Here is a 14,417-nt window from a genome sequence, read left to right on the forward strand (position 1 = left end):
CAAAATATAAAAAAAATAAGGGATTGTAAGCTGACAAGATCCTTGCGGTCTGTGAGGTCAATCAAGGGTTGCCTCGCCTAAAATAATAAAATAAAATAAAGTAAAATAATAAAATAAATAAAATAAATAAAATAAAATAAAATAATCAAAGCTGCCTACTCATAAACCCCCAGCTGGCACTTGTTTTCCAGATCTGCGATACCACTGGATAACCTCTGCTAACCAGGCTTCTGAGACACTTCCTCTTGGTGACACTTCCTCTTGGTGACCTGTGTCTCCTTGTTTTGAAGTTAATGACAAAGCAATTCAATGTTTCCATAAGTAGCAAAATAATAAGTGTAACAGTTAACAAAGCTATTTCAGGAAATTACTGACAAATGAAATAAACTCTCTCAACTGGCCCACTTTCCACTCTCTCAACTGGCCCACACACTTCTGGACACCAGTGTGTGTGTGTGTGTGTGTGTGTGTGTGTGTGTGTGTGTGTGTGTGTGTATTAAACATCATTCATTAGAATTTTCTGTATATATTTCTTCATATTTTCCTTGAAAGACAAAGGCCTCTTTATTATTCAGTATTTAACTCTAGTTTCTGAATTTGATCATCTTTCTTTCATCTAAAATAATTACATAAAAGCGAGACCTTATTTTTAAATGTTTACAATAAAATATGTAACAAAACATCTAAATAAAAATGTAACAATATTATATAAGAGCAATTAGCAAAGTGTCGAACGAATAAATCAAGCAAAAATAAGCAACCATTATAACTTCAGCTGAAGTGGTTTCTATGCTAATAAAAAAGAGGTGGTAAGGTGACCAAAGCTGATTAGGACTTAGTGGTGGGTTGTTGACCACTCTGCTCTCATCTTAGAGGAGAATTTTAACCAAAGGGCAATTCAGCCAGGATTTTATCCAGGTACATTCCTCTGCCAGTAAGTGTGCCTAGGCTTTACTGATGTCACTGTTCCCTGGTGAGAGTGCTGAGTTGTCATCTGCCCTCTGGAGTATGAGATGTGTTGGCATTTCAAATTCATCTGCTGGTGATTGGGAAGGTTACTATTCCTAAGTAGAGCTCTTCACAGAGCTACTTCTTGGCATAACTAAAAATATAACTCAAAAGAAAAGTCAATCACATATAGAAAATTATGGGAAAATGATTTAGCTGTACTACTGAAAGTTTTCAGTAAATATTTAATGTTTTCAACCTCTTAATCTGTATTGGTTCTTCGCCTCGGCATTTTATTTTCCTTGAAGCTAATGCATTTTGAGAAAATTGTCCCTTAATACTAAGCTCTATTCTATTCAGTATAGTTTGTTAATAGGAGAGTCTGTACTATTTCTTTGCTCCATCTCCCATTCGATTTCTATATCTCCATATGAAATCCAAAGCATCTGGTATCTGTTTCAATATTTTACTGAAAATTGGCTCTTCCTCTCATGTTTTCTATTTTTCATCTCTTCATCTAAATCTTGGTCATCTTTGCAATTCCATTCTCAAATGAAATATGCTACTTTTCTAGTTGGAAAATGTTCTGAACATCTCTCAGTTCTTTCTTTACTGAAATGATTGACAACTTATTCCTTAACATTCACTTGGCTTTCGATGTATCGTCCTTCCTAGTTTTTCTGTTACCTCTTGATTATGACTTCATGGACTATTCTTCAGTCACCAAGGCTTTGAATACAATTATTCAAAGGGTATCCAATCTTAGCTTTTTGTCTTCTGTTGTTTTTTTTTTTTTATATTCCTTTTTTTCTTCAGTCATCAAACATTTACTGAGCTCTTCTTATACAGAAACTCTATTCTAGGTGCCAAAGGAAAGACACTGGATATATTTCAATGATAAAGCCAACAATATATCCTGATGGATCCAAAATGGAGTGTAAGACAAAGAGGAATTAGTGATGACCAGAGATTTTGGTCTGATCAACGAGAAGGGTACAGTTGTCATTATCTGATGTGGGCAGCGCACTGAGAGAATTTTGGGGTGGAAAAACCAAAGGTTCAAAATAGACTTGTAAATTTAGGATTTGATGTGGGCGAAATGCCACCTCCCCCTAAAATGCATATGTTGAAGCTCAAATGTTGTGGGATTTGGAGATGAGGGGTCTGAGTGGTAATCAGGTCACGATAGTGTGGCTCCCGAGATGGGATCAGTGTCCTTATAAAAAGAAGAAGAGAGCTGACTAGCTCTTTCTCTCTCTCCACTATGTGATAATACAGCTAGAAAGTAGTTGCCTGACACCAGTAAGAGGGCTCTCACCAGGAACTGCCCTGGCTGGCACCTTGATCTTGGATTTCCCAATCTCCAGAACTATGAGAAATAAATGTTTGTTGTTTAAGCCACCCAGTCTATGGCAATTTGTTAGAGCAGCGTGACTAAGAATTTCTTTTAGAAAACCAAGTATAGTTATTCCGAAAATAATTGATGTGACCTAATTTGAAGATACACATTTTAGAGTCTTCAGAATAGTGATAGTATTTAATGCTTTATGATTGGTTGAAATTACCAAAGGAGTGAGTATAGCTAGAGAGGAGAACAGAATGATATAAAGCCCTGAGCTGCGGGAGATCTAGCTGTTAAGTGTTTGGGGGAGAGAGGAAGAATCTTCGAAGGTGACTGAGAAGATACTTTTGAGGTATGAGGAAGGCCAAGGATTTTGGTGTCCTGTGAGCCAAATATAGCAAGGAAGAGGAAGTGACCAACAAGTTAAAGTTTGTGTTTAGTCCAAATCAAATAAGAACAAACCCGATTACTGGATTAAGTAATTGGAAGTATCCTGGTCATATTAGCAAGAACAGGTTTTGTGTAGTGATGGGAATGACGGCCTCACAGAAGTGAGATTAAGAGATGATGAGAGGAAAGAATTGCAGGGGCCCAGCATGCTGCGGAATCACTCATATGTGTCTCTTCCACTATCTCTATTCATGCTCATGACTCTCAAATGCAGATGTATATCCCAGACTTCTCCATGCCCGGTCTTATCAAAAAAGCCCACCAAACCCGAGTAAATCAAGCATGCTCGTGTCTTCCTGTTTTGCCCAGGAAGACTTATGTATCCAAAGGAGTCAATTTTCTGTCCATATCTCTCTATTGTGTATACAAAAAGGCACAGACATTTGTATCAGGCCTTAGGTACCTGATCTTTATTCAAAATCTCACTAATTTCATTTAATTTTGGAGTGAAAGTGCAAAGTTTTGAGTTTCTGTTCCAGAGAATATGGTGAAAGCATAGAGTAAAAACAAGGAGTCATATTTGTGTCAACGAACACTTCAATTTTAGCCACGTTAAAGTTTAGATGGAGATGTGGCATTGATGTAGAAATGTAGAGATGTGATTGATGTCTTAGCAAGATTCGAGGTAGGGCCCAGGTGAAAATGTATAAATTTTCTTTCTAATATTGATAGTAAGTAGCTAATAGCTATCTGACTAATAGGTAAAAATTACATCCAGAGCACAAATTTCGACTTTTATAAATTATCTTATGTAAACAAAATCACAAAAAGAATTACTCTAAAGGCTTCTTGCTTTCTTCTTGAATAAAAGAACTTGGTAAAGTTATTTTAAGTGAAATCTCCAGGATATTGTGAGATTTATATAAAATCTGTATGCATTCTTTTTTTTTAAATGAGGCCATTTTGAAACTTTAGTATTACAAATAAAGCACATCTAAAATGAGGAGTTAAACTTTTTGCAAATAAAATTTTAGCCTAAGTGATATTTTCATCAAATGGAATTATGAACAAATTTCTTGTCATATTTTCACTCTTTAATTTCATTCAGTGGTGGTTTGAATTTAAGGGTGAAATTTCTCACACTGTTTAGGATGTTAAGTTTAGAAATCATCGCAGCTGAGCCTCATACAAAACCTCATTGAATGGTTCACTGATTGAGTTGTTGAATTTTTTCCACTTGGCTTTATTTGTGGGGCTTCCAGATGTCTCTTGACAATGAAAACACTGTTAATAATTGTAAACTAGGATTATTAATTTTATTAACCCAGGACCAGATTCACCTATGACTATTATAAATCAAAACTCTTCTTTGCCCTCCCAAATTGGCAACATTAAATTGTGCAAACATAATTTTGCATATTCTCTCTCACTAAGCACATACACAATAAATGTGTTGTATTTATTTAATTTTCATATAATATTAAATATCTACAGCACAGTATATGTCATATATTTCTGAGTTGTGGAGCATAATATTAAAGCATACCTTAAACCCATTATGCAATGGGTTAATATTCATAAATATTAAAACATGACCGAAGCTGTTAAAACAATTTGTGTCTTCCTACCTAATCCTATCCCCTACCTTCCCTGATTTTTTTTTTTTTTTTGGATTGTTCAAAATTTCTTTATGTAATAAAGATAGGAATTTATTTTTACTTGCTTTGCTTGTTAGAAATAAATGAAATACGGAAAACAGATTTGAATGGATTCCTGTTTCTGCACAGCGGGAAAGTGAGAACATCCATGTCTGTGTCATCATTTAACCTCTCCTAGGATTTAGGCTCTGATGACCGTTTGAGTGTGACTTGTTTGATCATTGCAGTAGTAGATACCTACAGTGACAAGCACAGTACCAGATCCACTAAAATCGATTATCTAATTTTACATTCTTTAATATTTATCGATGACCATATGATGAGGTGGTGGTTATTATTATCTGCATTTCAAAATTCAGATTATAGATGCTTAGGAAAGTTAAGTAACTTGCCCAAAGTTCTAGAGCTGGCAAATCTGGGAGTTGAAGCCACTATTCGTAAAGTTCATAAAGTAGTAGAAAAAAGTGCACAAAGAGTACAAAGAGCATAAAGTGCACATTGTATGTCCTTTCTGCTCTCATATATTTAACTTTGATCAATATGTGATGGACTAATAAAATAACTGAGCATCGAGATGTGACTATAAATTTATTTCTTGTGGTCTTTTTCAAGGGTTTGCATTTAATATCAGGGGTATCAACTTAGATAATGTCTTTTTTTTTGTACTAACACTTAAATTTATGGCATAAAGTTTAATGAGTATCAATTAATCTTTGAAGAAATGGGCTAATTGGTTATTTCATGTTTGGCACATTATCTTTCTAATTAGCCTTTTTCAGTATTAAATGTGGCACTGCAAAATTGAAAACAATTAGCATTATTGGTGACAAATTACTTTTTTAGAACACAGGTATGCCTATGTTTCTACCATGTTTAAATATATCCATTTTTTATAAAAAAAAAAAAGGTCAAATTCAAGGAAATTACAAAATGTGACCTAAGAAAAGTTATATAATTAAGCCCATTTGTTGAGAGTCTGAAAAAGATAAAAGACAGAAAAACTAATCAGTCTTCATTCATGCATGGGTTTTTTATTTATTTACTTTGTATTTTAAAAATACTGATAATTACCATTTTTGAATACCTATATGTATTAGGCACTGCTTTTGGAACTTTACATCCTTGATCTTATAATTACCTTTTATTCTTTGAAGATTCCCATCAGACAGATATTATTATACACATTTAATTAGAAGAAAACTAACTTCAATAAAATTTCACAGCTAAAGATTGGTGTAGTCGGAATTCAGTACTAATTCTTTATGACGAGGAGAATTACTTGTCTACAGAAGAAGATTCTTAAATTGTGGTACAGGGAAATCTGGAGAAGGAGTCAGAAGCTGGGTTTCAGGCTTTGACACTGCCATATGACACGAGGCCATCTCCCAGAGTCTGCCTAGAGGGTCAAATGAGATCATATTTGAGATCTGCTCTCATTCAAAACTAACATCTTTCACATTTACTCTTTTCCCCAGATCATTGATAATTTGGCAATTGCATTGCCCTCTTTCTGTTGTAATGTTTATGAGTGCTTTAAAAAAATTAATCAAATTAAAATATGTCCATTGTAAATTTATACAATAAAGAGCAAACATGTCCCTTGATATCATCATCCAAGGAAAATGACTACTGATCACTCACGATCTATGGAAAGTAGTGTGTAGACGGTATCTAAGTAGATTGGTGGTACTTTCTTTAGATAGTTGGTATCAAACTAAACATTCTGTTTTGTGTATTCCTTATAACATAAAACAGAAGCTGTATTTATATGTTATGAAATAATTCTTCAACAATTTTAAAATAATTTCAAAATAGTTTGGGCAACAGAGACTTTCTCAAAGCAGGCAGGGGACACATGGGACTATTTGGAATTTGTGGCATAGAGTCTGAGTGTTAAGCTAGCTGCTCAGTGGGCACAGATATTGTACTTGTTTATGCAAATTTTGGTGATCACAACTTTTAAGTTAACAGTAAGTCTTGAAAATCACTCATTTCACTAGTGACAAATTATTTCCAGTATATCTTATAATTATTAATTGAACTTTCTGGTAAAAATTTCAATACAAGTATCTGATGCCAATTATCAGCTCCATCTGGAATGTATATTCTTGACCAACATAATTCAAATACTAACAAATCACTTTTAATGAAATATTAAAGGATAGACACTATATATCACACTATTTATACCAAAGTTTTAAAAAGTTAATTTCTGTGCCTCAGAATGAGATGAAAACTTATGCCCACACAAAAAAGTTTATAGCAACTTTGTTTATAATTGCTAAAATTTAAGGGCAGCCAAGATGGTCCTCAGTAGGTGAATACATAAATTAGCTGTGTTACATCCATAGGATGAAGTATTATTTAGTACTAAAAAGAAATAAACTACCAAATTATGAAAATGCGTAGTGGAATCTTAAATGCATATTACCAATTGAAAGAAGCCAATCTGAGAAGGTTATATACTGTATCATTCCAACCATATGCCATTATGGAAAAGGCAAAACTGTGGAGACAATGAAAGGGTCACTGGTGGTCAGGATTTCGGGGGAAGGGGGAGAGGGGTAAATAGGCAGAGCATAGAGAATTTTTAAGGCAGTCAAGCTATTCTGCATGACACTATCATGGTGAATACATGTCATTATACCTTCGTCAAAACACATAGAGTTACAACACCGTAAGGGGACGCAATGTAAAGTGTGCACTTTGGGTGATAAGGTTATGCCCCTCTGGGAGAATCTCGGCTTTACTGGAGAGAGAGGAAGTGACATAGCAGGGATATTTGGAGAACAGAAAAAACGAGGAAGACACAGTCTTCGCCGTTAAAGAAACCAAAGCCTAATACTGTGTACGGGCATGCAGGGGACCCAGCCGGCGGGCAGGGCAGGTTCATGGCTAACACTCACCCTGACACTGTCAAGGTGTGATGAAGTCAAAGGAGCTGATTTCCTTCGGTGGGAGAAGTGGACTGGTTCTAAAGGAACAAAGTTGCATCTGAAGTGACACTTGAAGGAGAAATAAATACACCGGGAGGACAGCCACCACAGAAGAGGGGACAGGCTTATAGCTCCCTTTTTCATATCTATGGTTCCCGAGATTTCTCACACTCCCACACAAAAGAAGGGACAGGAATAGAAGCAAAGACAGCACACGATCTGTGTTTAGCTACAGCTTTGGGCTTTGACTGTTATATCAGTCTATATTAAAATCCTCACACTTATTTTTGTGTCGAAATAGAGGAATACGGTGAATCAAACTTACATTTGTAAACTTTAACATCCCCATTATATATAATATAATGTTTTTACATGAATGCCGAAACTGTTTCTCAGGACTTGTCAATATGTAAAACATTTAGATTTGAATTAAGAAGTGCCTTTGCATGTTATCTCTGCCCATAAACATTTGAAGATACTGTAAATTAAATTAAAGGATAGTTTACTGACAATCCTCAGCCTAATATATTTTCTCTCTTTATTTTAAAGCATACACGAATTGGAAAGTATAGATTATATTGCCTAGCAGCCAAATCTGTAGGATTCTTTTTGGAGCAAGATAAGTATTTACTCTTCAAAATGTGGTTATAGAAAGTAAATTTATGTCAGGTCATCCTCTGGGGTTCGGTAAGTGCTTTCTTTCCTGCTTAAAATGTATCAGCCATCAGAGGTTCCCTTCCTTTAGATATTCACAAATTTTACCTGAAAATACTTATGCAATAGATTTGATTTTTAAAATTAAAAACCTTTTTTTTTTTTTTTGTTAAAGTGAAAAACCTTGATAATGAGTGATTACACTCCAGTTCAAAAGTAAGCAATCAGTAAACAGCAAGTCACTTCCATGGGAAAAGTGAAAAAACTTGACACTAACAGTACTGTTCTTTAGAGATTGGAAGCTAGGTCTCTCGGAGCACCACCTTTTCTGGATAGTTCAGCAGATGCTGGTCCCTGGTTAAAAGGGTCAGAAAGAGCTTATTCTCTGTTTTTATTAATGATGATTGCAGATAGATTGGTATCAAGAAGTTTAGCTTGACATGTTAACAGGTTTTTCCAGAATACTGTAATCCCCATAGCTGCTTCACCCTCCTCCAAACTGGCTTGCCTGTGTGGAAAATCAAACTGTTTGCTTGGGCAAACTAATCTCTGTGTCTTTGAGACACACGCAGAGTTTTCTGACTCAAAATCTCACCTTTATTTTTCCCCCAATAGGAACTTTTTTTTCTCTCAACAGGAACTTCATTTCTCTTCTTCCAAAGGGAGAATGAACACATTAAATTACTTAAAATTTCAGCTGATTTTTTGAATGGCTAACCACCTGTTCTTCAATATTTTCCCCTTAAATGTGAGAGTCAACTCTCTACATCTCAATGTTGTGTAGTGTAATATAAAAAACCACTTGTTAGAATATATCTAATAATTCCTATGTTACTGAAGCAAGCAAGGTATCAAATCCTCATGAGTTATAAGAAAGAGACATTGTTAAGCTTTTAATAAGGACTTTCTTTGTAAATCCACAGTGTCCACAAACTATAATATGGATTAACACTGTACAGCCAAAGAGTAGCATGACATTAAGAATATACAGAGACTAAGCTTTTTTATATCAAAAATCATAAACTTAAATTTATACAATACATATTCTCAACCAATGCCCTACACAGAAGAAAAAGCTGTTGCTGAAGCAAGCACACTGTTCAGGTTGTATAAGAATGAAAAAGTCTCTTATGCCTGTTTTTAGTACCTTCTCTGTCTCCATTTAATATCTGCTAGACAAATCACAAAGACCTCCTAGCAGATAGCAACAGATGATCTCTTTGAAGGTTTTCCTCAGTTCTTGGCTCCGGAGGGCGTAGATTAGAGGATCGATGATGGAATTACACATGATCAGTATGAGATATAAGTTAAAGTGAGACATGAAGCACACACAGTATGGATTCTGGGGACAAGAGATGTAGAATATTAAGTGGAGGAAGAATGGGGCCCAGCAAACAACAAAGACCCCAATCAGTATGGTCAAGGTAATCGCCCCCTTCATGTTAGCACCTTGGCGGATGGTGCCGGTGCCCGGCAGGACAGCGATCCTCTTAATGTGCAGTCTGGCCATGAGGAACATGTGGACATAGAGAGAGGCCATGAGAGCCAGCATGGTGAAGAACATGGTGATGAGGCAGATGATGGCAACACTGCTGTCCGAGTAAATGATGAACAAAATGCCTGAAACTGTGCAAGCTGCCCAGATGCAACTGATGATGATCCCAACCCGCTTAACCGTCATAATGTTATGGTACTGGAGAGCATAAAAGATAGTGAAATACCTGTCTACTGCAATTGAAAGCAGGCTGCAAATCGATGCAAGCAAGGAGCTACAGATCACTGAGTCAATGACATTATCAATATTCACTGTGAAACTCTGTGCGTCTGTATCTGTACTGTTTAACAGGGTGATGACAATAGTTTCTGATCCGTTTGATACGCTCACCAACATATCAGCCACAGCCAGGCTACAGATGAAAAAGTACATGGGCGAATGCAGATTCTTGTTCTTGGCTATTGCTACGATCACCAGGATATTCTCCAACAAGCTTATGACACCCAGAGTCACAAACACCTCGGGAGAGACAAAGAGTTGCTCATAGCACCCTCCATCAGAGTAGCCTTTTCCGAGGGACTCACTGGCATTGCTGCGCAGTCCGTGGGTGCTGCGGTTCCAGAAGTGGAGAGAGGCGTGCGTTCCCCGGGGGCGAGTATAGTTCATCCTGCGCCAAGTGGATTCCGATCCCCTCTGAACTGCTTTCGCCTCCTGGGTCAGGGACTTTTCTCCACGTCTCTTTCTGTCCGAAAGTTACGAGGCTAACACTGGCATGCCTGTCCTGAGTAAATAAATGTCACGTGCTCCAAAGCTTGAAATGGAAGTGTTAGTCTCTTTCAGGTACTGCTCTGATCACCATCACTTTAAAATCTTTGGCTTCAAAAGGCTTAGTCTCCGTCAAAAGCAAAAGTCTGCTGTTTGCTTTTGTTGTTGTTCTCACTTCCACTTTAACTTTAGTCTTATGCATTCAGGTCTTTTCAAGATAATTTTCCTAGTAGTAGCTGCTGTGCCATTGGGAGACGAATCTGTGTGCACATGCTCACTTCGGCTGCCTCTCAGAGGTTCGCAACCTGAAGCATTGCTTTGAGTGTTAGTAGCTGCTGCTGATTTTTATGGTGTGTGGAGGGAAGGAAATGTTCGGGGTGGCCCCTCCTCTGCTTCTTTTTGACCAATCCACGTCCTGTGGACGACTGTGAGACACCGATGGTGTTTCAGAGAGACAAACTGCAGGGCAGCACGGATGCAGATGCAGAAGCTTGTGCGATCGGGAGGCAAGCAGGATGTGAGGGAATGAGTTTCTCTTTTCAAGTTTTCAAGGAAAACGACTTGGTCCGTAAAGGGCATTCTTTGGTATCACAACAGATCATCTTGAGGCACCAAGTTTATTCCTGCTTAAAAAAGATGTGTGTGTGTCTCTGTGTGTGTGTCTGTGTGTAAGTGTGTTTTCCTGAAATAGATGCACTACTTTTTTGGCCAGGATATTGAATTTATTTATCCTCTAAATTTTTTTGAATTGAGAATCCAGGCAGTAACGTTTCAATTTAAAATGCCTGAAACATAGGGGAAATATTTGATACTACAGGAGACTGTGCTATAGATGGAAGAAATATGTAGGTTGCTATAATTTATCAGAAGGCTCAAGAAGGGGTTCATTTCTTAGGCACTAATATCTGATATTTCTTCATTGCAGAGTTTCTTTTATCGTAGCTGGAAAAGTTTTATTTTCATTCACAATAGTTAAAGATCAGATAGCATTAATGTAAACTATATTTCCTCTAAACTGAGAAAGGGTTTATATAACTAGGTGACACTCGGTTTTCTAAGTTTTATCGAGGTGTACTTGATATGTGAAAATTGCGCGTATTTAATGTAGATATTTTAATGAGTTTGAACATTTAAACATATGTGATACTCAGGATATACCCATGACACCATCATCACAATGAAGATATTAAACATATTTGTCACCTCCAAAAATTTTCTTGTATTTTTTTATGGTAATAACACTTAACATGAGATCTGTCCTCTTAACATATTTTAAAGTACACGATATCATAGTAACTATAGATACTATGTTGTATATCAGATCTCTAGGACTTACTCATTTCCCATAACTGAAACTTTATACCTATTGGGCAACAATTTCTTGACAAGGGTTTTGACAATGACTTCTTGAATTTGACATCAAAAACACAGGCAACAAAACCAAAAATAGACAAGTGGAACTACGTCAAACTAAAAAGCTTCTGAACAGCAAAGGAAACAATTAACAGATTGAAAAGGCAACTTAGAGAATGGGAGAAAATATTGTAAACCATCTGTCTGATAAGTGGTTAATATCCAAAATATGTAAGACTCTCTTACAGCTTAATAGCAAAAACTAAAATAACTCAATATAAAAATGGGCAAAGGACTTGAATAAACACTTCTCCAAAGAAGATATACAAATGGCCACCAGGTACATGAAAAGATGCTCAACATCATTGATCGTCAGGAACATGTGAATCAAAGCCACAATGGGATATCATCTCACACCTGTTAGGATGGCTATTATAAAAAATATGAGGTAGCAAGCATTGGTGAGGCTGTGGAGAAATTAGAAATCAGTTTTTTTTTTTAAGGTAGCCATTCTACCCCTATAATCGAAGTCTTTGTAAATGAAAAATTTACATACCTTGACAACTTTACTTATTCAAGCCAAGATGAGTGGATGCTAGTTATTTATCAGAGTTTCTGAATGTTTTATTTAAGTGAAGTTTAACAAATCATGGCAAAGTTACTTTTTAAATTAATTAAACTCCAGGTTCTGAAATTTCATATGGTATCTTTTTCTTTTTATGACTGCTTTTGGTTTCAGCTCTCTGTACAGTTTGTGGCTACTGAAAATAGAATCAAGAAGAGAGAATTCCTTGAGGCTTAATTTTAAGTCCTCTGTTATTTAGGTAAGGGCTTTATCTCCTTTGCCTTTGCGACAACGGTAGGTATTATTCCTGAGCAGTGAGCTAAATTAACATATCCTATCCATTCCTGGGTGGGGCCTTATGACTGAACTCTTACTAATGGAATGTGGGCATTGTGTTATCTCCCTCATGACTCTACACATTTTCCTTTCTGTCTTAGCACTTGACTGCAGAATGTCTTTGAAGCCTCATGTTATAGAGGCCACCATATCATGGAAGGAGCCTGGGTCTCTGAATAACTGCACAGAGCAGAACTCACCTCTCCAAAGCCCTCCACACCCCAGCCCACCAACTAATTAAACTGTGATCTGAGCCAGCAATTAATATTACTGTGTTAAGCTGCTGAAATTATGATGTTCACCTATCACAGCAGCTAGCATTAATTACCTTGACTTTCAGACTTTTCAATGGAGCTATTTACAAGCAGAAAATCCATGAAAATCCTTCTTTCCCTTATTTTAGATTTGTTTGAGTAGTGAATTACCTAGTAAATGAGCAATAGGGAAGAAATCTATTATCAAATACTCTGATGTTTAAGTATCAGATAGTTAACTCTGTGTAATCTTCTTCCTGGGTCAGCTCTTGACTTTGTGCTTTCTACCTCTCTTGGTGTCATAATTGTTCCATTCAGAGTATCTTTGACTTGTCTATCTTTCTCAATAATCCCTACATGCATTCTCTTGTAAAATACCTTTGATTCTACCACAGTGTCTGACTCCTCTTTTTCTCATTGTTAAACTCACTTCTCACTATTACCCTTCACGGAATGTTCGTTGTAGTCAAACTTGTATGCTAGACTATCTATGCTCACCCTAGAGTTTTTCATGAGTTTATTCTCTCTGCTGGGAATGCTCTTCTCTATATTTATGAATGCACAATCATCTTTAATTTGTAAAAGTTATTAATAGGTATAATATAGTATAATATAATTACTTTATGATGATAACTAGGTACAATTAGTAACTGAAAGCAAAACTCCTTTTAGCTTTTCACAAAAAGGATTTTATTTATAGAATTATGATCACACTGAAATTCCAAAAAATCATATGCATTTAAAATCTCAAATTTAATGATTTGGTATAGATTTATAAAACCCTGATTTCATGGTTAATCATGCTGAAAATATGACATTTTTGTCATTTCCAAGGAGGCGTGTAAATTGTCTGCCATAGTTTAGTTCTCCATGAGCCAGAAGAAATACAAGCATCAATGTTAGACACATTAATGGTATTTTTGAAAATTTATTGCAGACATTTCTTTTTTTAATACACACAAAATTGAGCTGGATCATAATATATTGCTCTTATGAGTAAAAATCCTCATTTTATGTTGTATAACAAATATGAAACATTACTAAAGAGAAGTATTCATCTAACTGTGCTACATGGAATACTGTTTTAAGGAGATGTTAATATTATTTGCACCACAGATTAAAGGATAGATTCTAAGGTTAAATAATTTTAGAAACTATTGCAAACTTGAATGTTCAGAGTTTACATTAGCATATAAAGTTTCTGAAATTCTTGCTAGAAAAAAACCAATGTCGCTTAATCCCCTTATTTCCTAAAGATATTTGAACATAGAACTTACTTTCTCCACTTTTATTTTTCGAGTACCTATTATGCTCAGTTCTGTTATAATGCTCATTTTGAAAATGCAAATTTGTTCCAAACTTGATTGATATGGCAAGGAACATTGTGAGCGTAATGCAGATTTTGTGTTTTTGCAGTTTTGTACAGGAGAAACAATAGGTGAATGTAGAAAGTGCACCCAGTGAACCAAGACACATGGCGGCGTATGAAATACACACACACACACACACACACGCACACACAACACACACGCACACACACACACATGCACACACAACATTTCCCAGCTACCTCAGCTCACTGCAGATGTTATGAAGCACAACCCTCCACATCTAGTGTCATAACGTCTCATGTGATTTCAGATAACCCACCCTTTACCACTTCATAATAACTCACAGGCTGTAGCCATTCTGAAACTGACTTCCTCAGGCAAACTGAATGC

The 14,417-nt window shown here is 36.1% G+C and overlaps 1 protein-coding gene across 1 annotated transcript; it reads right to left on the reverse strand.

Annotated features, from left to right (window-relative positions):
* Window positions 1–9,084: 9,084 nt before the first annotated feature.
* Window positions 9,085–10,502, reverse strand: MC4R (melanocortin 4 receptor). Its single transcript, XM_006913711.1, has one exon. The coding sequence runs from the start codon at window positions 10,087–10,089 to the stop codon at window positions 9,091–9,093; it is 999 nt and encodes a 332-aa protein (XP_006913773.1). The 5' UTR covers window positions 10,090–10,502; the 3' UTR covers window positions 9,085–9,090.
* Window positions 10,503–14,417: the final 3,915 nt, after the last annotated feature.

The sequence above is a fragment of the Pteropus alecto genome, unplaced genomic scaffold, assembly GCF_000325575.1.
Source record: "Pteropus alecto unplaced genomic scaffold, ASM32557v1 scaffold14, whole genome shotgun sequence".
In the NCBI taxonomy this organism is placed as follows: Eukaryota; Metazoa; Chordata; class Mammalia; order Chiroptera; family Pteropodidae; genus Pteropus; species Pteropus alecto.